Source organism: Petromyzon marinus, chromosome 66, assembly GCF_048934315.1.
Source record: "Petromyzon marinus isolate PM22_M1 ecotype Great Lakes invasive population chromosome 66, UKy_Petmar_22M1.pri1.0, whole genome shotgun sequence".
NCBI classification, from domain to species: Eukaryota; Metazoa; Chordata; class Hyperoartia; order Petromyzontiformes; family Petromyzontidae; genus Petromyzon; species Petromyzon marinus.
Genome location: NC_133732.1, coordinates 6,015,843 through 6,041,659, shown reverse-complemented (window position 1 = coordinate 6,041,659; position 25,817 = coordinate 6,015,843). Strand labels below are relative to the sequence as shown.

Below are 25,817 nucleotides of genomic sequence, written 5' to 3'. Positions count from 1 at the left end.
CACACACAGGTACACACACACACACAGGTACACACACACACGTGTACACACACACACGTGTACACACACACAGGTACACACACACACACGTGTACACACACACACAAACACAGGTACACACACATAAACACAGGTACACACACACAGGTACACACACACACACGTGTACACACACACAAACACAGGTACACACACACACACACAGGTACGCACACACACGTGTACACACACACAGGTACACACACACACGTGTACACACACACACACAGGTACACACACACACAGGTACACACACACATAGGCACACGGGCACGCGGGTACACGGGCACGCAGGTACACGGGCATGCGGGTACGTGGGTACACACGGGTAAACGCACACAGGTACTTAAAGTGTGTTACAGGCTACACGGGGGATCTTTGTCATTGTGTGTGTACAGGTGAGTGTAAGTACCTGTATGTGTGTGTGTACCTGTGTGTGTGTGTACAGGTGAGTGTAAGTACCTGTGTGTGTGTTTCTTTGAGGTCCTGGGGAAGGGGAAATCCCTCGGCATGGAAAACATCGTGGCACAAAGTGGGGATGACCCTGCTGAGGCTGCGGTGCCTCAAATATGGGAAGAAGTCACCCCCTGTGAGTGGCTGGCTGAGGTGCCATCTATTGAGGAAGTACTGAAGGCGATCCAGAGTCTTGAGACCAGGAAATGCACCGGGCAGAGATGATCTCCCAAGCGAAATGCTGAGGGAGGGTGGTGTTTGTGGACAGACTGCCCTACACGACATCATAACAACAGTCTGGACTACTGGACGGGTTCCGCAAGATTGGAAGGATGCCCTGGTGGTCCCCCTCTTTAAGACGGGGGACCGCACAGACTGTAACAACTACAGGGGCATATCACTCATTGTGCCGGGAAAGGTCCTGGCAAGGATTATTCAACATCGCCTTGCTAGGCACGCTTAGGAGAGGCTTACGGAGCCCCAATGTGGTTTCAGGAAAGGGCGGTCGTGCACAGATGCCATATTTTCTGTCCGTCTGCTACAGCAGAGAATTCCAACAAGACCTACATCTCTGCTTTATTGACCTGGTCAAGGCCTATGATACCATCAGTAGACCTGGGCTCTGGGTTGTTCTTTGTACTTTCGGAGTCCCGGACCCTCTGCTCATGATCTTGAAGGTCCTTCATGATGGTGAGTGGGCCTGGGTAAAATTACGTGGCAGGAAGTCTATTTCGACCACATAGTTCGTGAAGTCTTCAATAGATGTCCCGGAGGAATTTCCATCTGGTACAGATATAATGGGAGGCTGAGCGATGCCCGGGTGCGGTCAAGGGATGGCTCCCTATTGCTCAACCACATTATGTATGCCGATGATGTGGTAATTGTTGCTCACTCAGAGGAGGAGTTGGAGGCGCTGCAGCTGAACCTGGAGCGTGCCACTATGAGGTGGGGTCTTATCATCAGCCCCACCAAAACTAAGCACCTGACTGGGTATTTTGTACCATCGGACACTCCACCCCCACAACTCCCAATTTGTGATAGGGCAGTTGTGGAGAGAGTGGAGAGTTTCCCCTACCTGGGCAGTGTGCTCATGACCGGCTCCGGTTTGACAGCAGAGGTCTCACTCCGAATCAGTCGAGCGGCATTATCTTTTAATCGGTTGCGTAACGCTGTGTGGAAGCTACCTGGTCTGTCACTCCGCACGAAGCTTCAGGTCTTCTCGACCACAGTCATACCCTCCCTTCTGTACGCTTGCGAAACGTGGACCCCCCTAATGGAACATCTTCGCCGGTTAGAAACATTTTGGCTGGCCTGCCTACGTTCCATTCTGGGTTTAACCAGGCTGGATTGTGTGAGGAGCTCACAAATCCTTGAAAGATCTGGACAAAGTCCCATCGGTGAGCTCCTTTGGCAGGCAAGGCTGCGTTGGCTGGTTCATGTAGCCCGCATTCCCAGCCGCCGCATGCCAAAACAGCTTTTGTTCGGCCGGATCGAGGGGGTGAAACGGGCGTGGCACGGGCTAGAGAAGAGATGGAGTGGTGTGGTACAGGAGGACGTGGAGCTGAGTGGACTTGCCGATGACTGGTATCAGCGGTGTCAAGTTTGACCTCTGTGGAGGAGGCTCATGAAGGACGCTACTGGGCAGTTGGAGGCAGTTGCCCTCCAACAACAACGGAGGGCGGAGAAGCGACGCTCACAACAACGAGCGGAGCGCCGGGTGGCTAAAGCACAGCAAGTTGGCACAGTACGGGGCACAGGTGGTGCATCAGCCAGTCATCTCAGTCATCTCAGTCAGTCGACCCATGGCACCTGCTGAGTCTGTCCCGTGACCTCCTGCCAGCGGGCATTCACACTTCACTTGGCCTCAAGGTGCACATAGCCTGGCGCAAGCGTCATGGTGATGTCACCGCCACGTAGTGGCGAATGGGGGTTGTTGTTGTGTGTGTGTGTATATACCTGTGTGTGTGTATACCTGTGTGTGTGTGTACAGGTGAGTGTAAGTACCTGTGCCCTGTGTGTGGGAAGCGCTTCTCCCGCGCCTCCGGACTCAGCAAGCACCACAAGCAGCACCGACCCCACGCGGACGCACGCCCCCATGCCTGCGCCCAGTACGGACACGCACACGCACACACATGCACACACGCACACGCACACACATGCACACGCACGCACACACACGCACACACACGCACACATACGCACGCACATACGCACACACATGCACACACACACGCGCACACACACACACCCCCACGCCTGCGCCCAGTACGGACATGCACACACGCACACACATGCACACACACATGCGCACACACACACGCACACATACGCACACACACGCACACACACACGCGCACACACACACACCCCCACACGTCTGCGCCCAGTACGGACACGCACACACGCACACACGCATGCACACACGCACACACACACGCACGCACACACACGCATGCACACACGCACGCAGACAAAGCCAAAGATCCCCCGTCTAGCCTTAACAAACCGTAGGGACAAGTGCTGTTAGCGAGCATCTATGAGGGCTGGCACGGCACACGAGGGGGTGGGTGGCCAACACCACGCCCGGCCGCGTTTGTCTTTCCAATGGCGATGTTTACTACACACCGCACCAGGTACTAATTTGAGGCAGAGTCCACCTAGGCGAGGCCCAGGACCGATTCAGATAATCATCACCGGTGCTGGCTGTCAGCGGGAATCGAACCCGGTTCTTCGAGATTCGTAGCGCGGCGCGCTAACCGTGACACCACCGCAGTTACCACACACAGACAGAAGTTCCCCAGGTAGCTACACACTGGGCCGTAGGGGCAAGTGCTTGTTAGCGCACACACACACACACACACAAACACACAGACAGAGGTTCCCCAGGTAGTTCAACACTGGGCCGTAGGGGCATGTGCTGTTAGCACACACACACACACACACACTCGCGCAGCTGCTGACCGCCACTGGCTCCTCCCCCCCAGGTGCGGCAAGGCGTTCGCGCGTGCTGGGGAGCTGCGGGAGCACGCACGGCGCCATGCGGCAGAGGGCACCGGCGGCGCAAAGCCCTTCGCGTGCCCCCTGTGCGCCAAGAGCTACAGCTGGAAGAAGGACTGGTACTCTCACGTGAAGGCCCACAGCGTGAGCGAGCCTTACCGGTGAGCGAGCGGGCGAGCGAGGGGGTCGCCAGCTACTAACTACTACTAACTACTACTACTAGAAGGACTGGTACTCTCACGTGAAGGCCCGCAGCGTGAGCGAGCCTTACCGGTGAGCGAGCGAGCGAGCGAGCGAGGGGGTCGCCAGCTACTAACTACTACTAACTAGAAGGACTGGTGCTCTCACGTGAAGGCCCGCAGCGTGAGCGAGCCTTACCGGTGAGCGAGCGAGCGAGCGAGCGAGGGGGTCGCCAGCTACTAACTACTACTAACTAGAAGGACTGGTACTCTCACGTGAAGGCCCACAGCGTGAGCGAGCCTTACCGGTGAGCGAGCGAGCGAGCGAGCGAGGGGGTCGCCAGCTACTAACTACTACTAACTGCTACTACTAGAAGGACTGGTACTCTCACATGAAGGCCTGCAGCGTGAGCGAGCCTTACCGGTGAGCGAGCGAGCGAGCGAGTGGGGCGCCAGCTACTAACTACTACTAACTACTACTACTAGAAGGACTGGTACTCTCACGTGAAGGCCCTGAGCGTGAGCGAGCCTTACCGGTGAGCGAGCGAGCGAGCGAGCGAGCGAGCGAGGGGGTCGCCAGCTACTAACTACTACTAACTACTACTACTAGAAGGACTGGTACTCTCACGTGAAGGCCCACAGCGTGAGCGAGCCTTACCGGTGAGCGAGCGAGCGAGCGAGTGGGGCGCCAGCTACTAACTACTACTAACTACTACTACTAGAAGGACTGGTACTCTCACGTGAAGGCCCAAAGCGTGAGCGAGCCTTACCGGTGAGCGAGCGAGCGAGCGAGCGAGCGAGGGGGTCGCCAGCTACTAACTACTACTAACTACTACTACTAGAAGGACTGGTACTCTCACGTGAAGGCCCACAGCGTGAGCGAGCCTTACCGGTGAGCGAGCGAGCGAGCGAGGGGGTCGCCAGCTACTAACTACTACTAACTACTACTACTAGAAGGACTGGTACTCTCACGTGAAGGCCCACAGCGTGAGCGAGCCTTATCGGTGAGCGAGCGAGCGAGAGGGTCGCCAGCTACTAACTACTACTAACTACTACTACTAGAAGGACTGGTAGTCTCACGTTGTAAGGAGTTGTACTACAGAGCTGTGTGTGTGTGTGCTACAGGTGTGACGCGTGCGGTAAGGAGTTGTACTACAGGGCTGTGTGTGTGTGTGCTACAGGTGTGACGCTTGTGGGAAGGAGTTGTACTACAGGGCTGTGTGTGTGTGCTACCGGTGTGACGCGTGTGGTAAGGAGTTCTACTACAGGGCTGTGTGTGTGTGCTACAGGTGTGACACGTGCGGTAAGGAGTTGTACTACAGGGCTGTGTGTGTGTGCTACCGGTGTGACGCGTGTGGTAAGGAGTTCTACTACAGGGCTGTGTGTGTGTGTGCTACAGGTGTGACGCGTGTGGTAAGGAGTTGTACTACAGGGCTGTGTGTGTGTGTGCTACAGGTGTGACACGTGCGGTAAGGAGTTCTACTACAGGGCTGTGTGTGTGTGTGCTACCGGTGTGACGCGTGTGGTAAGGAGTTATACTACAGGGCTGTGTGTGTGTGCTACCGGTGTGACGCGTGTGGTAAGGAGTTATGCTACAGGGCTGTGTGTGTGTGCTACCGGTGTGACGCATGTGGTAAGGAGTTGTACTACAGGGCTGTGTGTGTGTGCTACAGGTGTGACGTATGGGGTTAGGAGTTGTACTACAGAGCTGTGTGTGTGTGTGCTACAGGTGTGACGCGTGCGGTAAGGAGTTGTACTACAGGGCTGTGTGTGTGTGTGCTACAGGTGTGACGCGTGCGGTAAGGAGTTGTACTACAGGGCTGTGTGTGTGTGCTACAGGTGTGACGTGTGTGGTAAGGAGTTGTACTACAGGGCTGTGTGTGTGTGTGTGCTACAGGTATGACGCCTGCGGTAAGGAGTTGTACTACAGGGCTGTGTGTGTGTGCTACAGGTGTGACACGTGCATTAAGGAGTTGTACTACAGGGCTGTGTGTGTGTATGTGCTACAGGTGTGACGCGTGCGGTAAGGAGTTGTACTACAGGGCTGTGTGTGTGTGTGCTACAGGTGTGACGCTTGTGGTAAGGAGTTCTACTACAAGGCTGTGTGTGTGTGTGGTACAGGTGTGACGCGTGCGGTAAGGAGTTCTACTACAGGGCTGTGTGTGTGTGCTACAGGTGTGACGCGTGTGGTAAGGAGTAGTACTACAGGGCTGTGTGTGTGTGTGCTACAGGTGTGACGCGTGCGGTAAGGAGTTCTACGAGAGGGCTGTGTGTGTGTGTGTGCTACAGGTGTGACGCGTGTGGTAAGGAGTTCTACTACAGGGCTGTGTGTGTGTGTGCTACAGGTGTGACGCGTGTGGTAAGGAGTTCTACTACAGGGCTGTGTGTGTGTGTGCTACAGGTGTGACGCGTGTGGTAAGGAGTTCTACTACAGGGCTGTGTGTGTGTGTGTGCTACAGGTGTGACGCGTGTGGTAAGGAGTTGTACTACAGGGCTGTGTGTGTGTGTATGGTACAGGTGTGACGCTTGTGGTAAGGAGTTCTACGAGAGGGCTGTGTGTGTGTGTGCTACAGGTGTGAAGCATGCGGTAAGGAGTTGTACTACAGGGCTGTGTGTGTGTGTGCTACCGGTGTGACGCGTGCGGTAAGGAGTTCTACGAGAGGGCTGTGTGTGTGTGCTACAGGTGTGACGCGTGCGGTAAGGAGTTGTACTACAGGGCTGTGTGTGTGTGTGCTACAGGTGTGACGCGTGTGGTAAGGAGTTCTACTACAGGGCTGTGTGTGTGTGTGCTACAGGTGTGACGCGTGCGGTAAGGAGTTGTACTACAGGGCTGTGTGTGTGTGTGCTACAGGTGTGACGCGTGTGGTAAGGAGTTGTACTACAGGGCTGTGTGTGTGTGCTACAGGTGTGACGTGTGTGGTAAGGAGTTCTACTACAGGGCTGTGTGTGTGTGTTCTACAGGTGTGACGCCTGTGGTAAGGAGCTGTACTACAGAGCTGTGTGTGTGTGCTACAGGTGTGACGCGTGTGGTAAGGAGTTGCACTACAGGGCTGTGTGTGTGTGTGCTACCGGTGTGACGCGTGTGGTAAGGAGGTGTACTACAGGACTGTGTGTGTGTGTGCTACAGGTGTGACGCATGCGGTAAGGAGTTGTACTACAGGGCTGTGTGTGTGTGTGTGGTACAGGTATGACGCGTGTGGTAAGGAGTTTTACTACAGGGCTGTGTGTGTGTGTGTGTGGTACAGGTATGACGCGTGTGGTAAGGAGTTGTACTACAGGGCTGTGTGTGTGTGTGCTACAGGTGTGACGCGTGCGGTAAGGAGTTCTACGAGACGGCTGTGTGTGTGTGTGTGCTGCAGGTGTGACGCGTGTGGTAAGAAGTTGTACTACAGGGCTGTGTGTGTGTGTGCTACAGGTGTGACGCGTGCGGTAAGGAGTTGTACTACAGGGCTGTGTGTGTGTGTGGTACAGGTGTGACGCGTGCAGTAAGGAGTTGTACTACAGGGCTGTGTGTGTGTGTGCTACAGGTGTGACGCGTGTGGTAAAGAGTTCTACTACAGGGCTGTGTGTGTGTGCTACAGGTGTGACGTGTGTGGTAAGGAGTTGTACTACAGGGCTGTGTGTGTGCTACAGGTGTGACGCGTGCGGTAAGGAGTTCTACTACAGGGCTGTGTGTGTGTGTGTGCTACAGGTGTGACGCGTGCGGTAAGGAGTTCTACGAGAGGGCTGTGTGTGTGTGTGCTACAGGTGTGACGCGTGCGGTAAGGCGTTGTACTACAGGGCTGTGTGTGTGTGCTACAGGTGTGACGCATGTGGTAAGGAGTTGTACTACAGGGCTGTGTGTGTGTGTGCTACAGGTGTGACGCGTGCGGTAAGGAGTTGTACTACAGGGCTGTGTGTGTGTGTGCTACAGGTGTGACGCGTGTGGTAAGGAGTTCTACTACAGGGCTGTGTGTGTGTGTGGTACAGGTGTGACGCGTGCGGTAAGGAGTTGTACTACAGGGCTGTGTGTGTGTGTGCTACAGGTGTGACGCGTGCGGTAAGGAGTTCTACGAGAGGGCTGTGTGTGTGTGTGTGCTACAGGTGTGAAGCATGCGGTAAGGAGTTGTACTACAGGGCTGTGTGTGTGTGTGCTACAGGTGTGACGCTTGTGGTAAGGAGTTCTACTACAGGGCTGTGTGTGTGTGTGTGTGCTACAGGTGTGACGCGTGTGGTAACGAGTTCTACTACAGGGCTGTGTGTGTGTGTGTGTGTGCTACAGGTGTGACGCTTGTGGTAAGGAGTTCTACTACAGGGCTGTGTGTGTGTGTGCTACAGGTGTGACGCGTGTGGTAAGGAGTTCTACTACAGGGCTGTGTGTGTGTGTGCTACAGGTGTGACGCGTGTGGTAAGGAGTTCTACTACAGGGCTGTGTGTGTGTGTGTGTGCTACAGGTGTGACGCGTGTGGTAAGGAGTAGTACTACAGGACTGTGTGTGTGTGTGCTACAGGTGTGACGCATGCGGTAAGGAGTTGTACTACAGGGCTGTGTGTGTGTGTGTGGTACAGGTATGACGCGTGTGGTAAGGAGTTTTACTACAGGGCTGTGTGTGTGTGTGTGTGGTACAGGTATGACGCGTGTGGTAAGGAGTTGTACTACAGGGCTGTGTGTGTGTGTGCTACAGGTGTGACGCGTGCGGTAAGGAGTTCTACGAGACGGCTGTGTGTGTGTGTGTGCTGCAGGTGTGACGCGTGTGGTAAGGAGTTCTACGAGAGGGCTGTGTGTGTGTGTGTGCTACAGGTGTGACGCTTGCGGTAAGGAGTTGTACTACAGGGCTGTGTGTGTGTGTGCTACAGGTGTGACGCGTGTGGTAAGGAGTTGTACTACAGGGCTGTGTGTGTGTGTGCTACAGTTGTGACACATGCGGTAAGGAGTTGTACTACAGGGCTGTGTGTGTGTGTGTGTGCTACAGGTGTGACGCGTGCGGTAAGGAGTTCTACGAGAGGGCTGTGTGTGTGTGTGCTACAGTTGTGACGCTTGCGGTAAGGAGTTGTACTACAGGGCTGTGTGTGTGTGTGTGTGCTACAGTTGTGACGCTTGCGGTAAGGAGTTGTACTACAGGGCTGTGTGTGTGTGCTACAGGTGTGACGTGTGCGGTAAGGAGTTCTACGAGAGGGCTGTGTGTGTGTGTGCTACAGGTGTGACGCTTGTGGTAAGGAGTTCTACGAGAGGGCTGTGTGTGTGTGTGCTACAGGTGTGACGCTTGTGGTAAGGAGCTATACTACAGGGCTGTGTGTGTGTGTGTGCTACAGGTGTGACGCTTGTGGTAAGGAGCTGTACTACAGGGCTGTGTGTGTGTGTGCTACAGGTGTGACGCTTGTGGTAAGGAGCTGTACTACAGGGCTGTGTGTGTGTGTGTGCTACAGGTGTGACGCGTGTGGTAAGGAGTTCCACTACAGGGCTGTGTGTGTGTGTGCTACAGGTGTGACGCTTGTGGTAAGGAGTTGTACAACAGGGCTGTGTGTGTGTGTGTGCTACAGGTGTGACGCGTGCGGTAAGGAGTTCTACGAGAGGGCTGTGTGTGTGTGTGCTACAGGTGTGACGTGTGCGGTAAGGAGTTGTACTACAGGGCTGTGTGTGTGTGTGTGCTACAGGTGTGACGCTTGCGGTAAGGAGTTGTACTACAGGGCTGTGTGTGTGTGTGCTACAGGTGTGACGCTTGCGGTAAGGAGTTCTACTACAGGGCTGTGTGTGTGTGTGCTACAGGTGTGACGTGTGCGGTAAGGAGTTGTACTACAGGGCTGTGTGTGTGTGTGTGCTACAGGTGTGACGCTTGTGGTAAGGAGTTCTACGAGAGGGCTGTGTGTGTGTGTGCTACAGTTGTGACGCTTGCGGTAAGGAGTTCTACGAGAGGGCTGTGTGTGTGTGTGCTACAGGTGTGACGCTTGCGGTAAGGAGTTGTACTACAGGGCTGTGTGTGTGTGTGTGCTACAGGTGTGACGCGTGTGGTAAGGAGTTCTACTACAGGGCTGTGTGTGTGTGTGTGTGCTACAGTTGTGACGCGTGCGGTAAGGAGTTGTACTACAGGGCTGTGTGTGTGTGCTACAGGTGTGACACATGCGGTAAGGAGTTGTACTACAGGGCTGTGTGTGTGTGTGTGCTACAGGTGTGACGCCTGTGGTAACGAGTTCTTCTACAGGGCTGTGTGTGTGTGTGTGTGCTACAGGTGTGACGCGTGTGGTAAGGAGTTCTACGAGAGGGCTGTGTGTGTGTGTGCTACAGGTGTGACACATGCGGTAAGGAGTTCTACTACAGGGCTGTGTGTGTGTGTGTGCTACAGGTGTGACGCGTGCGGTAAGGAGTTCTACGAGAGGGCTGTGTGTGTGTGTGCTACAGGTGTGACGCTTGTGGTAAGGAGTTCTACGAGAGGGCTGTGTGTGTGTGTGCTACAGGTGTGACGCTTGCGGTAAGGAGTTCTACGAGAGGGCTGTGTGTGTGTGTGCTACAGTTGTGACGCGTGCGGTAAGGAGTTCTACTACAGGGCTGTGTGTGTGTGTGCTACAGGTGTGACGCTTGTGGTAAGGAGTTCTACGAGAGGCCTGTGTGTGTGTGTGCTACAGTTGTGACGCTTGTGGTAAGGAGTTCTACGAGAGGGCTGTGTGTGTGTGTGCTACAGGTGTGACGCGTGCGGTAAGGAGTTGTACTACAGGGCTGTGTGTGTGTGTGTGTGCTACAGGTGTGACGCTTGCGGTAAGGAGTTCTACGAGAGGGCTCTGTTCCGCCGACACATCAAGAAGGCGACGCACGGCCGCAGGGCCCCAGCCTGTGCCGCGGGGGCCGCCACCCCGCCGGGCCTGACGTGCCCGCACTGCGACAAGAGCTTCACACACGCCCGCGACTACCGGCGGCACGTCGCCAACCACACCGGTACCGCGTGCGTGGTGAACGTCGCGTGTCTGCGTGTGTGTCTGTGTGTGTCTGTGTGTGTGTGGTGCATCAGCCAGTCATCTCAGTCAGTCGACCCCGTGGCACCTGCTGGGTCTGCCCCGTGACCTCCTGCCCAGCGGGCGTTCGACACTTCACGTGGCCTCAGGGTGCACATGGCCTGGCACGAGCGTCGTGGTGACGTCACCGCCACTTAGTGGCGAATGGCGGTTGTTGTTGTTGTGTGTGTATCTGTGTGTGTGTGTAGAGTGTCTGTGTGTGTGTGTAGAGTGTCTGTGTGTGTGTGTGTGTAGCGTGTCTGTGTGTGTGTGTAGCGTGTCTGTGTGTGTGTGTAGAGTGTCTGTGTGTGTGTGTAGAGTGTCTGTGTATGTGTGTGTACAAGTGTCAGTGTGTGTGTGTGTAGAGTGTCTGTGTGTGTGTAGAGTGTCTGTGTGTGTGTGTAGAGTGTCTGTGTGTGTGTGTAGAGTGTCTGTTTGTGTAGAGTGTGTGTGTGTACAAGTGTCTGTGTGTGTGTAGAGTGTTTGTGTGTAGAGTGTCTGTGTGTGTAGAGTGTGTGTGTGTGTAGAGTGTCTGTCTGTGTGTAGAGTGTCTGTGTGTGTGTGTAGAGTGTCTGTGTGTGTGTGTAGCGTGTCTGTGTGTGTGTGTAGAGTGTTTCTGTGTAGAGTGTGTGTGTGTGTGTAGAGTGTCTGTGTGTGTGTGTAGCGTGTGTGTGTGTAGAGTGTGTGTGTGTAGAGTGTCTGTGTGTGTGTGTGTACAAGTGTCTGTGTGTGTGTGTAGAGTGTCTGTGTGTGTGTGTAGAGTGTGTGTGTGTGTGTAGAGTGTGTGTGTGTAGAGTGTGTGTGTGTAGAGTGTGTGTGTGTGTAGAGTGTGTGTGTGTAGAGTGTTTGTGTGTAGAGTGTCTCTGTGTGTGTAGAGTGTCTGTGTGTGTGTAGAGTGTCTGTGTGTGTGTAGAGTGTGTGTGTGTAGAGTGTCTGTGTGTGTGTAGTGTGTCTGTGTGTGTGGAGAGCGGTGGGTGTAGTGGTTAGCGCTACGCTACGGACCTGGCGATCTGAGTTCGATTTCCACTCGCGGCCAACACCGGTGACGATTATCTGAACCGGTCCTGCGCCTCCCCTAGATCGACTCAGCATCAAATGAGTACCTGGTGCGGTGTGTAGTAAACATCGCCACTGGGGAGACAAAGGCGGTCGGGCGTGGTGCTGCTGGCCACCCACCCCCTCGTGTGCCGTGTCCGGCCTTCATAGGTGCTCGCTAACAGCACTTGCCCCTACAGCCTGTTACAGGCTATGCGTGTGTACACGCGTGTGTACGCGTGTGTATGTATATGTGTACACGCGTGTGTGTATGTATATGTGTACACGCGTGTGTATGTATACGTGTGCACGCGTGTGTATGTACATGTGTGCACGCGTGTGTATGTACATGTGTACACGCGTGTGTATGTATACGTGTACACGCGTGTGTATGTATATGTGTAAACGCGTGTGTATGTATATGTGTACACGCGTGTGTATGTATATGTGTACACGCGTGTGTATGTATATGTGTACACGCGTGTGTGTATGTACATGTGTGCACGCGTGTGTGTATGTATATGTGTACACGCGCGTGTATGTATATGTGTGCACGCGTGTGTATGTATATGTGTACACGCGTGTGTGTATGTATACGTGTACACGCGTGTGTATGTACATGTGTACACGCGTGTGTATGTATACGTGTGCATGCGTGTGTATGTATATGTGTACACGCGTGTGTGTGTGTACATGTGTACACGCCCGTGTATGTGTATGTATATGTGTGCACACGTGTGTATGTACATGTGTACACGCCCGTGTGTGTATGTACACGTGTACACGCGTGTGTATGTATATGTGTGCACGTGTGTGTATGTACATGTGTGCATGCGTGTGTATGTATACGTGTACACGCGTGTGTATGTACATGTGTGCACGCGTGTGTGTATGTATATGTGTACACGCGCGTGTATGTATATGTGTGCACGCGTGTGTATGTATATGTGTACACGCGTGTGTATGTATATGTGTGCACGCGTGTGTGTATGTATATGTGTACACTCGTGTGTATGTATACGTGTACACGCATGTGTGTGTATATGTGTGCACGCGTGTGTGTGTATATGTGTGCACGCGCGCGTGTATGTACACGTGTGTACACGCGCGCGTACGTGTGTCTGCACACACGCGTACACGTGCGTGTGTACACGTGCGTGTGCTCGCAGGAGTGAAGCGCTTCCAGTGTGTGACGTGCGGGCTGGCGTGGGCGGACGCGCGCTCCCTCAAGCGTCACGTGCGCACCCACACGGGCGAGCGCCCCTACGTGTGCCCGGTGTGCCGCGGGCAGCACATCGACGCCCGCTCGCTGCGCCGGCACCTCGGCCGTGCCCACGGCGTCGCGGTCGCCAAGATCTCGCTGCAGCGCGAGACGCTGCACTGCCACAACCGGGGCACGCAGGTTCGGGGCACGTGGCGGTGGTGGTGGCGGCGGTAGTGGTGGTGGTGGTAGTGGTGGTGGTGGTAGTGGTGGTGGTAGTGGTGGTGGTGGTGGTGTTAGTGGTGGTGGTGGTAGTGGTGGTAGTTGTGGTGGTTGTGGTGGTGGTAGTGGTGGTGGTGGTGGCGGTTGTGGTAGTAGTGGTGGTGGTGGTGGTAGTGGTGGTGTTAGTGGTGGTGGTGGTAGTGGTGGTAGTTGTGGTGGTAGTGGTGGTGGTAGTGGTGGTGGTAGTGGTGGTGGTAGTGGTGGTGGTGGTAGTGGTGGTGGTGGTAGCGGTGGTGGTGGTAGTAGTGGTGGTAGCAGTGGTGGTGGTGGTAGTGGTGGTGGTGGCGGTGGTGGCGGTGGTGGTGGTAGTGGTGGTGGTGGTGGTAGTGGTAGTGGTGGTAGTGGTGGTGGTAGTGGTAGTAGTGGTGCTAGTGTTAGCAGTGGGACTAGTAGTAGTAGTGGTGGTGGTAGTGGTGGTGGTGGTAGTAGTGGTAGTGGTGGTGGTAGTGGTGGTGGTGGTGGTAGTGGTAGTAGTGGTGGTGGTAGTAGTGGTGGTGGTGTTGGTAGTGGTGGTGGTAGTGGTAGTAGTGGTGGTGGTAGTGGTGGTGGCAGTGGTGGTGGTGGTGGTGGCGGTTGTGGTAGTAGTGGTGGTGGTAGTGGTGGTGGTGGTAGTGGTGGTGGTGGTAGTAGTGGTAGTGGTGGTGGTAGTGGTGGTGGTAGTGGTGGTGGTGGTAGCGGTGGTGGTGGTAGTGGTGGTGGTAGTGGTAGTAGTGGTGGTAGCAGTGGTGGTGGTGGTGGTGGTAGTAGTGGTGGTGGTAGTGGTGGTGGTATTGGTGGTGGTGGTGGTGGCGGTTGTGGTAGTAGTGGTGGTGGTAGTGGTGGTGGTGGTAGTGGTGGTGGTGGTAGTAGTGGTAGTGGTGGTGGTAGTGGTGGTGGTAGTGGTGGTGGTGGTAGCGGTGGTGGTGGTAGTGGTGGTGGTAGTGGTAGTAGTGGTGGTAGCAGTGGTGGTAGTGGTGGTGGTGGTGGCGGCGGTGGTGGCGGTGGTGGTGGTAGTGGTGGTGGTGGTGGTAGTGGTAGTGGTGGTAGTGGTGGTGGTAGTGGTAGTAGTGGTAGTGGTGGTAGTAGTAGTGGTAGTAGTAGTAGTGGTGCTAGTGTTAGCAGTGGGACTAGTAGTAGTAGTGGTGGTGGTAGTGGTAGTGGTGGTAGTGGTAGTAGTGGTGGTGGTAGTAGTGGTGGTGGTGTTGGTAGTGGTGGTGGTAGTGGTAGTAGTGGTGGTAGCGGTGGTGGTAGTGGTAGTAGTGGTGGTAGCAGTGGTGGTGGTAGTGCTAAGTAGTGGCGGTAGCAGTGGTGGTGGTGGTAGTAGTGGTAGTGGTGGTGGTAGTAGTGGTGGTGGTAGCAGTGGTGGTGGTGGTCGTGGTGGTAGTGGTGGTAGTGGTAGTAGTGGCGGTAGCAGTGGTGGTAGTGGTGGTAGTGGTGGTAGCAGTGGTGGTGGTGGTAGTGGTGGTGGTAGTAGTGGTAGTGGTGGTCGTGGTGGTAGTAGTGGTAGTGGTGGTAGTGGTGGTAGTGGTGGTGGTAGTGGTGGTGGTGGTAGTGGTAGTATTGGTGGTAGCAGTGGTGGTAGTGGTAGTAGTAGTTGTGGTGGTAGTGGTAGTAGTGGTGGTAGTAGTCGTGGTGGCAGTAGTGGTGGTGGTAGTAGTGGTGGTAGTGGTAGTGGTGGTAGTGGTGGTGGTAGTGGTGGTGGTAGTGGTAGTAGTAGTTGTGATAGTAGTAGTGGTGGTAGTGGTGGTAGTAGTAGTAGTGGTGCTAGTGTTAGCAGTGGGACTAGTAGTAGTAGTGGTGGTGGTGGTAGTAGTAGTGGTGGTAGTAGTAGTAGTGGTAGTAGTAGTGGTGCTAGTGTTAGCAGTGGGACTAGTAGTAGTAGTGGTGGTGGTGGTAGTAGTAGTGGTGGTAGTAGTAGTAGTGGTAGTAGTAGTGGTGGTAGTAGTAGTAGTGGTGGTAGTAGTGGTGGTAGTAGTAGTAGTGGTGGTAGTAGTAGTGGTGGTAGTAGTAGTGGTGCTAGTAGTAGTGGTGCTAGTGTTAGCAGTGGGACTAGTGGTAGTGGTGGTGGTGGTAGTAGTGGTGGTAGTGTTAGTGGTGGTAGTAGTAGTAGTGGTGGTAGTAGTGGTGGTAGTAGTAGTAGTGGTGGTAGTAGTAGTGGTGGTAGTAGTAGTGGTGCTAGTAGTAGTGGTGCTAGTGTTAGCAGTGGGACTAGTGGTAGTGGTGGTGGTGGTAGTGTTAGTGGTGGTAGTAGTAGTAGTGTTGGTAGTAGTGGTGGTGGTAGTAGTAGTGTTGCTAGTGTTAGCAGTGGGACTAGTCGTAGTAGTGGTGGTAGTAGTGGTGGTAGTAGTAGTGGTGGTAGTAGTAGTGGTGCTAGTAGTAGTGGTGCTAGTGTTAGCAGTGGGACTAGTGGTAGTGGTGGTGGTGGTAGTGTTAGTGGTGGTAGTAGTAGTAGTGTTGGTAGTAGTGGTGGTGCTAGTAGTAGTGGTGCTAGTGTTAGCAGTGGGACTAGTGGTAGTGGTGGTAGTGTTAGTGGTGGTAGTAGTAGTAGTGTTGGTAGTAGTGGTGGTGCTAGTAGTAGTGGTGCTAGTGTTAGCAGTGGGACTAGTGGTAGTAGTGGTGGTAGTAGTGGTGGCTAGTAGTAGTGGTGCTAGTGTTAGCAGTGGGACTAGTAGTAGTAGTGGTGGTGGTGGTAGTAGTAGTGGTGGTAGTAGTAGTAGTGGTAGTAGTAGTGGTGGTAGTAGTAGTAGTGGTGGTAGTAGTGGTGGTAGTAGTAGTAGTGGTGGTAGTAGTAGTGGTGGTAGTAGTAGTGGTGCTAGTAGTAGTGGTGCTAGTGTTAGCAGTGGGACTAGTGGTAGTGGTGGTGGTGGTAGTAGTGGTGGTAGTGTTAGTGGTGGTAGTAGTAGTAGTGGTGGTAGTAGTGGTGGTAGTAGTAGTAGTGGTGGTAGTAGTAGTGGTGGTAGTAGTAGTGGTGCTAGTAGTAGTGGTGCTAGTGTTAGCAGTGGGACTAGTGGTAGTGGTGGTGGTGGTAGTGTTAGTGGTGGTAGTAGTAGTAGTGTTGGTAGTAGTGGTGGTGGTAGTAGTAGTGTTGCTAGTGTTAGCAGTGGGACTAGTCGTAGTAGTGGTGGTAGTAGTGGTGGTAGTAGTAGTGGTGGTAGTAGTAGTGGTGCTAGTAGTAGTGGTGCTAGTGTTAGCAGTGGGACTAGTGGTAGTGGTGGTGGTGGTAGTGTTAGTGGTGGTAGTAGTAGTAGTGTTGGTAGTAGTGGTGGTGCTAGTAGTAGTGGTGCTAGTGTTAGCAGTGGGACTAGTGGTAGTGGTGGTAGTGTTAGTGGTGGTAGTAGTAGTAGTGTTGGTAGTAGTGGTGGTGCTAGTAGTAGTGGTGCTAGTGTTAGCAGTGGGACTAGTGGTAGTAGTGTTGGTAGTAGTGGTGGTGGTAGTAGTAGTGGTGCTAGTGTTAGCAGTGGGACTAGTGGTAGTAGTGTTGGTAGTAGTGGTGGTGGTAGTAGTAGTGGTGCTAGTGTTAGCAGTGGGACTAGTGGTAGTAGTGGTGTGGCGTGCCGGCCTTCACAGGTGCTGCTACTCGCTCACAGCACTTGCCCCCTCACACCCTTCCCACCCTCCCCACCCTCCCCACCCTCCCCACCCTCCCCACCCTTCCCACCCTCCCCACCCTCCCCACCCCTCCCACCCCCTCGGTCGTCCTCAGGTCCTCCACGAAGTGCAGCTCATGAGCGTCGACGACGCGGCCTCGCCCAGCGACGAAGGCGACGGCTCGCAGGTGCTCCTCGCTCACGTCGTCGTCCAATCGGAAGGGGCCGTCGCCGGCGAGGGCGTCGTCCAATCGGAAGGGGCCGTCGCCGGCGAGGGCGTCGTCCAATCGGAAGGGGCCGTCGCCGGCGAGGGCGTCGTCCAATCGGAAGGGGCCGTCGCCGGCGAGGGCGTCGTCCAATCGGATCCCGGCGCGGAGGGGGCAGCCGAGGTCGCCAATGCCACGGATTTCACCGCTGCCGCCAATGTCGTGGATTTCACCGCTGCCACCAATGCCACCGACTTTACCGCAGCCACCAATGCCACGGATTTCACCAATGCCACCAATGACACCGACTTTACCGCAGCCACCAATGCCACGGATTTCACCGCTGCCGCCAATGCCACGGATTTCACCGCAGCCACCAATGCCACGGATTTCACCGCAGCCACCAATGCCACGGATTTCACCGCAGCCACCAATGCCACGGATTTCACCGCAGCCACCAATGCCACGGATTTCACTGCAGCCACCAATGCCACGGATTTCACCGCTGCCGCCAATGCCACGGATTTCACCGCTGCCGCCAATGCCACGGATTTCACCGCTGCCACCAATGCCACGGATTTCACCGCTGCCGCCGCCAACGCCGCCGGCGTGGCCGCCGGCACCACGCTCACGGTGGACCGGCGGCTTTACGCGCAGCTCCTGGGGGCAGGCGGCGGCGGTGGCGGCGGCGGCGGCGGCGGCGGCGGCGGCTGCACCGCGCCGCGCCGCCTGGTGGTGCGGTTCCTGCAGGTGGGGCCTTCAGCCGAGGGGTCAGCCGGCGGGCCGGCGCCGGGAGGACAGGCGAGCGCCGAGGAGGAGGTGGTGGTGGTGGAGGAGGTGGAGGAGGTGGAGGAGGAGGTGGAGGAGGAGGAGGAGGAGGAGGAGGTGGTGGTGGTGGTGGCGGCGCAGGGAGATGCGCCGGAGGAGGAAGGGGAGGAGGCGGCGGCGGCGGCGGCGGCGGTGGTGGTGGTGGGAGCGGTCAGTTGCCGGCACTTTCACCGACAGCCTGGTTGCGCGCACGTCTTTTTTTCCACTGCCGCATCTGAGCCGAGCCAGCACGGTGCCGGTGGATTATTTATTATCCCTCCCTTCCCCCTCCTTCGCGAGCCTGACGTTGTGGGATTTTTATCGGAATTCCACACCCGTCAATTGTATTGCAAAGAGCCCACTTCGTTGAGCTGTAAAATTTTAATGATAGTTTCAAGTGGAGACGCTGCTGGCCTTGCGCGACAAATCTGAGATCCGCCTGGGGGCCCAGCAGGGCCAGGGGAGGGGGCAGGGCTAAGTGGTGCGTCCGTTACACGTGACGTCGTGGATTCTCGCGAGCGCTACCCGGGAGAACTTTGTCTTTGTGTGTGGTCTTGATGGTCGCTCGACCCGTGGCACCTGCCGGGTCTGCCCCGTGACCTCCTGCCGGCGGGCGTTCGACACTTCACGTGGCCTCAGGGTGCACATGGCCTGGCACAGGCGTCGTGGTGACGTCACCGACACTTAGTGGCGAATGGCGGTTGTTGTTGTTGTTGTGTGTGTGAGTGAGTGAGTGTGAGTGGGTATGTGAGTGTGAGAGAGTGAGAGTTTGAGTGAGTGAGTGGAGTTTGTATGATCTCCCCCTGTTCTACAGAGTGAGTGGAGTTTGTGTGATCTCCCCCTGTCCTACAGAGTGAGTGAGTGAGTGGAGTTTGTGTGATCTCCCCCTGTTCTACAGAGTGAGTGAGTGGAGTTTGTATGATCTCCCCCTGTTCTACAGAGTGAGTGAGTGGAGTTTGTATGATCTCCCCCTGTTCTACAGAGTGAGTGAGTGGAGTTTGTATGATCTCCCCCTGTTCTACAGAGTGAGTGAGTGGAGTTTGTGTGATCTCCCCCTGTTCTACAGAGTGCGTGAGTGGAGTTTGTATGATCTCCCCCTGTTCTACAGAGTGAGTGAGTGGAGTTTGTGTGATCTCCCTTTGTTTTACAGAGTGAGTGAGTGGAGTTTGTGTGATCTCTCCCTGTTCTGCAGAGTGAGTGAGTGGAGTTTGTATGATCTCCCCCTGTTCTACAGAGTGAGTGAGTGGAGTTTGTATGATCTCCCCCTGTTCTACAGAGTGAGTGAGTGGAGTTTGTATGATCTCCCCCTGTTCTACAGAGTGAGTGAGTGGAGTTTGTATGATCTCCCCCTGTTCTACAGAGTGAGTGAGTGGAGTTTGTATGAGCTCCCCCTGTTCTACAGAGTGAGTGAGTGGAGTTTGTATGATCTCCCCCTGTTCTACAGAGTGAGTGAGTGGAGTTTGTATGATCTCCCCCTGTTCTACAGAGTGAGTGAGTGGAGTTTGTATGATCTCCCCCTGTTCTACAGAGTGAGTGAGTGGAGTTTGTATGATCTCCCCCTGTTCTACAGAGTGAGTGAGTGGAGTTTGTATGATCTCCCCCTGTTCTACAGAGTGAGTGAGTGGAGTTTGTATGATCTCCCCCTGTTCTACAGAGTGAGTGAGTGGAGTTTGTATGATCTCCCCCTGTTCTACAGAGTGAGTGAGTGGAGTTTGTATGATCTCCCCCTGTTCTACAGAGTGAGTGAGTGGAGTTTGTATGATATCCCCCTGTTCTACAGAGTGAGTGAGTGGAGTTTGTATGATCTCCCCCTGTTCTACAGAGTGAGTGAGTGGAGTTTGTATGATCTCCCCCTGTTCTACAGAGTGAGTGAGTGGAGTTTGTATGATCTCCCCCTGTTCTACAGAGTGAGTGAGTGGAGTTTGTATGATCTCCCCCTGTTCTACAGAGTGAGTGAGTGGAGTTTGTATGATCTCCCCCTGTTCTACAGAGTGAGTGAGTGGAGTTTGTGTGATCTCTCCCTGTTCTACAGAGTGAGTGAGTGGAGTTTGTATGATCTCCCCCTGTTCTACAGAGTGAGTGAGTGGAGTTTGTATGATCTCCCCCTGTTCTACAGAGTGAGTGAGTGGAGTTTGTATGATCTCCCCCTGTTCTACAGTGAGAGAGTGGAGTTTGTATGATCTCCCCCTGTTCTACAGAGTGAGTGAGTGGAGTTTGTGTGATCTCTCCCTGTTCTACAGAGTGAGTGGAGTTTGTATGATCTCCCCCTGTTCTACAGAGTGCGTGAGTGGAGTTTGTATGATCTCTCCCTGTTCTACAGAGTGAGTGAGTGGAGTTTGTGTGATCTCCCCCTGTTCTACACAGTGAGTGGAGTTTGTGTGATCTCCCCCTGTTCTACAGAGTGAGTGAGTGAAGTTTGTGTGATCTCTCCCTGTTCTACAGAGTGAGTGAGTGGAGTTTGTATGATCTCTTCCTGTTCTACAGAGTGAGTGAGTGGAGTTTGTATGATCTCCCCCTGTTCTACAGAGTGAGAGAGTGGAGTTTGTATGATCTCCCCCTGTTCTACAGAGTGAGTGAGTGGAGTTTGTATGATCTCCCCCTGTTCTACAGAGTGAGAGAGTGGAGTTTGTATAATCTCCCCCTGTTCTACAGAGTGAGTGGAGTTTGTATGACCTCCCCCTGTTCTACAGAGTGAGTGAGTGGAGTTTGTGCGGTCTCCCCCTGTTCATCAGAGTGAGTGGAGTTTGTATGATCTCCCCCTGTTCTACAGAGTGAGAGAGTGGAGTTTGTATGGTCTCCCCCTGTTCTACAGAGTGAGTGGAGTTTGTATGATCTCCCCCTGTTCTACAGAGTGAGTTAGTGGAGTTTATATGATCTCCCCCTGTTCTACAGAGTGAGTGAGTGGAGTTTGTATGACCTCCCCCTGTTCTACAGAGTGAGTGAGTGGAGTTTGTATGATCTCCCCCTGTTCTACAGAGTGAGAGAGTGGAGTTTGTATGATCTCCCCCTGTTCTACAGAGTGAGTGGAGTTTGTGTGATCTCCCCCTGTCCTACAGAGTGAGTGGAGTTTGTATAACCTCCCCCTGTTCTACAGAGTGAGTGGAGTTTGTATGACCTCCCCCTGTTCTACAGAGTGAGTGAGTGGAGTTTGTATGATCTCCCGCTGTTCTACAGAGTGAGTGAGTGGAGTTTGTATGATCTCCCCCTGTTCTACAGAGTGAGTGGAGTTTGTATGATCTCCCCCTGCTCTACAGAGTGAGTGAGTGGAGTTTGTATGATCTCCCCCTGTTCTACAGAGTGAGTGAGTGGAGTTTGTGTGATCTCTCCCTGTTCTACAGAGTGAGTGAGTGGAGTTTGTATGATCTCCCCCTGTTCTACAGTGAGAGAGTGGAGTTTGAATGACCTCCCCCTGTTCTACAGAGTTAGTGAGTGGAGTTTGTATGATCTCTCCCTGTTTTACAGAGTGAGTGGAGTTTGTATGATCTCCCCCTGTTCTACAGTGAGTGAGTGGAGTTTGTGTGATCTCCCCCTGTTCTACAGAGTGAGTGAGTGGAGTTTGTGTGATCTCTCCCTGTTTTACAGAGTGAGTGGAGTTTGTATGATCTCCCCCTGTTCTACAGAGTAGTGGAGTTTGTGTGATCTCTCCCTGTTCTACAGAGTAGTGGAGTTTGTGTGATCTCCCACTGTTCTACAGAGTGAGTGGAGTTTGTATGATCTATCCCTGTTCTGCAGAGTAAGCGGAGTTTGTATGATGAGTGGCAAATTGCGGTTGTTGTTGTTGCTGTTCATAGGCGCTGCTGCTGCTGCTACTCGCTAACAGCACTTGCCCCTACAACATTGTGCGGGCTTACCTGGGTAACCTTTTTCTCGTGTGCGTGTGTGTGTGTGCGTGCGGTTACCCCTGCCACCTCTGTCACCGCTGGCTCTGCGACCGTGCCACCAGACGGAGGAGGACGAGGAGGAGGATCTGGCCTGTGAGCAGGTTGGCGCTGCCGATGACGGGCATCAGCATCATCATCAGCATCATCATCAGCAGCAGCAGCAGCAGCATCAGCTGGCGGATCCCGTGTCGGGCCTCTCTCAGCACGGGGTTGTCCGCGTAGTCAACTACCTGCTTGCTCAGCAGCAGCAGCAGCATCATCAGCAGCAACATCATCATCATCATCAGCAGCAGGAGATGGACGAACTGGATTTGCTTGGAGGGGTCGAGGTGGTGACCACGAACGCGGAGCAGCAGTGACTCCGCCGCCACTTCCACGGGGTCCCGAAGCAGCCGCGTCGGATCGGGGGGGGGGGTCCTTGAGTGCCCCCCTCCCTCCTCCGTCTGGACGGACGCAGTGGGCGGTCTCCGGGGAGGCGTTTGGGAGTCGCCTTCCCCCCCCCCCACCCCCCCAGCCCCCCAGCCGCCTATCGCTCTCCGTAGCGGTGACGGTAATGAGTTAACGATTAAATGTTACGCATAATGAAGGTGTCTTGGGGTTAGATCGCGTTTATTTATAAATGTGTCGTAACCCTCCGCCACCCGACACGGCCAATCAGCAAAAATAAAGTGTCACGTTGACAAAAAGACAAAAATAGTTCGCTACTTTAGCCCCTACACCGGTGTGTTGTTGAAGAGTCAATCCACAACATTTACAATGTTTGAGTAGTACTGTGACGTTTCGCTGGTTAATACATCCAGCATCATCGGGCAATTCGCCAGAATGGTAAAGCCCTCTCGAATTGCCCGACGATGATGCTGGATGTATTTACCAGCGAAACGTCACAGTACAACTCAAACATTGTAAATGTTGTGGATTCACTCTTCAACAACACACCGGTGTAGGGGCTAAAGTAGTGAATTATTTTTGTCTTTTTGTCAACGTGACACTTTTTTGTTTGCTGATTGGCCGTGTCGGGTGGTGGAGGGTTACGACACCACATTTATAAATAAACGCGATCTAACTCCCAAAACACCTTTATCATGAATGATATTGGTCTGCTACGTGTTAAACTAAATGTTACACGTTGTGCGAGGTTGGCGCATTTCACATCCGCGGGTGGGGTGAGCCGGATGGTGAACGGAAACTCACGTCGGGTGGAGGCGGTGGTTGGGGGTGGGGGCGGGGGGACCTCCCTTGCTCGCGTCGAAATGTAAGAACAGGATATGTGATAGCCTCTGCAATGTCGGATTGGTCTACACCAGACACGGCAGCTTTCCGTGGAGGCCAATCTCAAAAGTGTTTGAACGCAAGCACAGTGCCGCTGTGAGGGCGTTTACAGCTCGGCTGATGAGCAGCTGCAACAGCTCACTCCTTTTGCCCGTTATCAAAGCATGAAGGAAATCCGAATGTGCGTGTGTTTGTACCCTTTCCGTTACCAAAGCAGGAGTTGTTATGAACGGAAAGGGGCGAGACCAGGCCTCAAAGGAGGTTGCCGCCATCGCTGGCGTAGGCCAATCGGTTTCGAGGATAATTATCAGAGCCGCGTGCGTTGGCCTGTTCACCGCAAGTACCGTGCGCGGTTAATGCAGTTACAGTGAGGGGGAAAAAAGTATTTGACCCCCTGCTGATTTTGTACGCTTACCCACCGACAAGGAAATGATCAGTCTATAATTTTAATGGTAGGTTTATTTGAACCGTGAGAGAGGCAGAATAACAATAACAAAAAATCCAGAAAAACGCATGTCACAAATGTTATAAATTGTTGTGCATTTTAATGAGGGAAATAAGTATTTGAACCCCTCTGCAAAACATGACTTAGTACCTGGTGGCAAAACCCTTGTTGGCAATCACAGAGGTCAAACGTTTCTTGTAGTTGGCCACCAGGTTTGCACACATCTCAGGAGGGATTTTGTCCCACTCCTCTTTGCAGATCTTCTCCAGGTCATTAAGGTTTCGAGGCTGACGTTTGGCAACTCGAACCGTCAGCTCCCTCCACAGATTTTCTATGGGATTAAGGTCTGGAGACTGGCTAGGCCACTCCAGGACCTTAATGTGCTTCTTCTTGAGCCACTCCTTTGTTGCCTCGGCCGTGTGTTTTGGGTCATTGTCATGCTGGAATACCCATCCATGACCCATTTTCAATGCCCTGGCTGAGGGAAGGAGGTTCTCACCCAAGATTTGACGGTACATGGCCCCGTCCATCGTCCCTTTGATGCGGTGAAGTTGTCCTGTCCCCTTAGCAGAAAAACACCCCCAAGCATCATGTTTCCACCTCCATGTTTGACAGTGGGGATGGTGTTCTTGGGGTCATAGGCAGCATTCCTCCTCCAAACATGGCGAGTTGAGTTGATGCCAAAGAGCTCCAATTTGGTCTCATCTGACCACAACATTTCACCCAGTTGTCCTCTGAATCATTCAGATGTTCATTGGCAAACTTCAGACGGGCATGTATATGTGATTTCTTGAGCAGGGGGACCTTGCGGGCGCTGCAGGATTTCAGTCCTTCACGGCGTAGTGTGTTACCAATTGTTTTCTTGGTGACTATGGTCCCAGCTGCCTTGAGATCATTGACAAGATCCTCCCGTGCAGTTCTGGGCTGATTCCTCACCGTTCTCATGATCATTGCAACTCCACGAGGTGAGATCTTGCATGGAGCCCCAGGCCGAGGGAGATTGACAGTTCTTTTGTGTTTCTTCCATTTGCGAATAATCGCACCAACTGTTGTCACCTTCTCACCAAGCTGCTTGGCAATGGTCTTGTAGCCCATTCCAGCCTTGTGTAGGTCTACAATCTTGTCCCTGACATCCTTGGAGAGCTCTTTGGTCTTGGCCATGGTGGAGAGTTTGGAATCTGATTGAATGATTGCTTCTGTGGACAGGTGTCTTTTATACAGGTAACAAGCTCAGATTAGGAGCACTCCCTTTAAAGAGTGTGCTCCTAATCTCAGCTCGTTACCTGTACAAAATACACCTGGGAGCCAGAAATCTTTCTGATTGAGAGGGGGTCAAATACTTATTTCCCTCATTAAAATGCAAATCATTTTATAAAATTTTTGACATTCGTTTTTCCGGATTTTGTTGTTGTTATTCTGTCTCTCACTGTTAAAATAAACCTACCATTAAAATTATAGACTGATCATTTCTTTGTCATTGGGCAAACGTACACAATCAGCAGGGGATCAAATACTTTTTTCCCCTCACTGTACGTGGTTCTGTGCAAAAGGTATCCTTGATTTGAAGCTTTCGTGACTGCAGTGATCCATACTGTTTGGTTCTTTCGGTAAAGTCATCACGTAAGCTAGAAATAAAAATAAAATAAACAAAAACTGTACTACATTTCGATCGAAACATCTTAACTATAATCTTGGTTCTTTCGGTAAAGTCACCACGTAGAAGGGAAACTAACAATAACAAAAATATAAAACAGTAAAATTCTCACGACGTTTCGACCGCAACACAAGCAATCGTCATCAGGTGTGATGATGATTGTGGTTTTCACACCTGATGATGATTGCTTCTATGCGTTGCAGTCGAAACGTCGTGAGAATTTTACTGTTTTATATTTTTTTTTATTTTATTGTTTCCCTTCTACGGGTGTGGTTTTCACACCTGATGATGATTGCTTGTGTTGTAGTCGAAACGTCGTGAGAATTGTATTGTTTTATATTTTATATTATTTTATTGTTTCCCTTCTACGTGGTGGTGACTTTGCCGAAAGAACCAAGAACGTGAATCCCTGCAGTCACGAAAGCTTTAAGTCAAAATCTTAACAACTTTTATTACATATTCTTAGTTTTTTCGGTAAAGTCACGTTGAAGAGAAACAACAAAATAATAAAATATATATAAAACAATAATAAAACAATATATATTTTATTATTTTGTTGTTTCTCTTCAACGTGACTTTACCGAAAAAACTAAGAATATGAATTACTGCAGTCACGAAAGCTTTAAATCAAAATTTAACTTTTATTACCATAACTGTTATCATATTATGAAATAATCGGAAAAGGTGTTTTAGCCTTTCTGGCCGTGATAAATTCCAGCAGTTGTCAAGATGTTAACACGCCAAACAGAAACCTTTCTGCAAGGAATCGTGTCGCATTAACTGCTCCACGATACTCGCCGGTGATTACAGCAACCAGCATAATCAGGCGACTAGACAGATT

At 52.9% G+C, this 25,817-nt stretch overlaps 1 protein-coding gene and 1 long non-coding RNA gene across 2 annotated transcripts in view; both read left to right on the top strand.

The window, feature by feature from the left end:
• The window catches only part of LOC116956567 (uncharacterized), a 62,960-nt gene extending 46,105 nt beyond the window's left edge, over positions 1 to 16,855 (top strand). Inside the window, exons 12-15 of the mRNA XM_076054541.1 lie at positions 3,477 to 3,650; positions 10,384 to 10,574; positions 12,835 to 13,078; positions 16,831 to 16,855. Of these exons, the coding sequence (XP_075910656.1) occupies positions 3,477 to 3,650; positions 10,384 to 10,574; positions 12,835 to 13,078; positions 16,831 to 16,855 (634 nt within the window). The remainder of the gene's footprint in view (positions 1 to 3,476; positions 3,651 to 10,383; positions 10,575 to 12,834; positions 13,079 to 16,830) is intronic.
• A 949-nt stretch (positions 16,856 to 17,804) lies between these two features.
• On the top strand, positions 17,805 to 24,777 carry LOC142906509 (uncharacterized). Its single transcript, XR_012930343.1, has 2 exons — positions 17,805 to 17,898; positions 21,671 to 24,777. It is a non-coding gene; the product is annotated as an uncharacterized LOC142906509 (long non-coding RNA).
• The last annotated feature ends 1,040 nt before the right edge of the window (positions 24,778 to 25,817 follow it).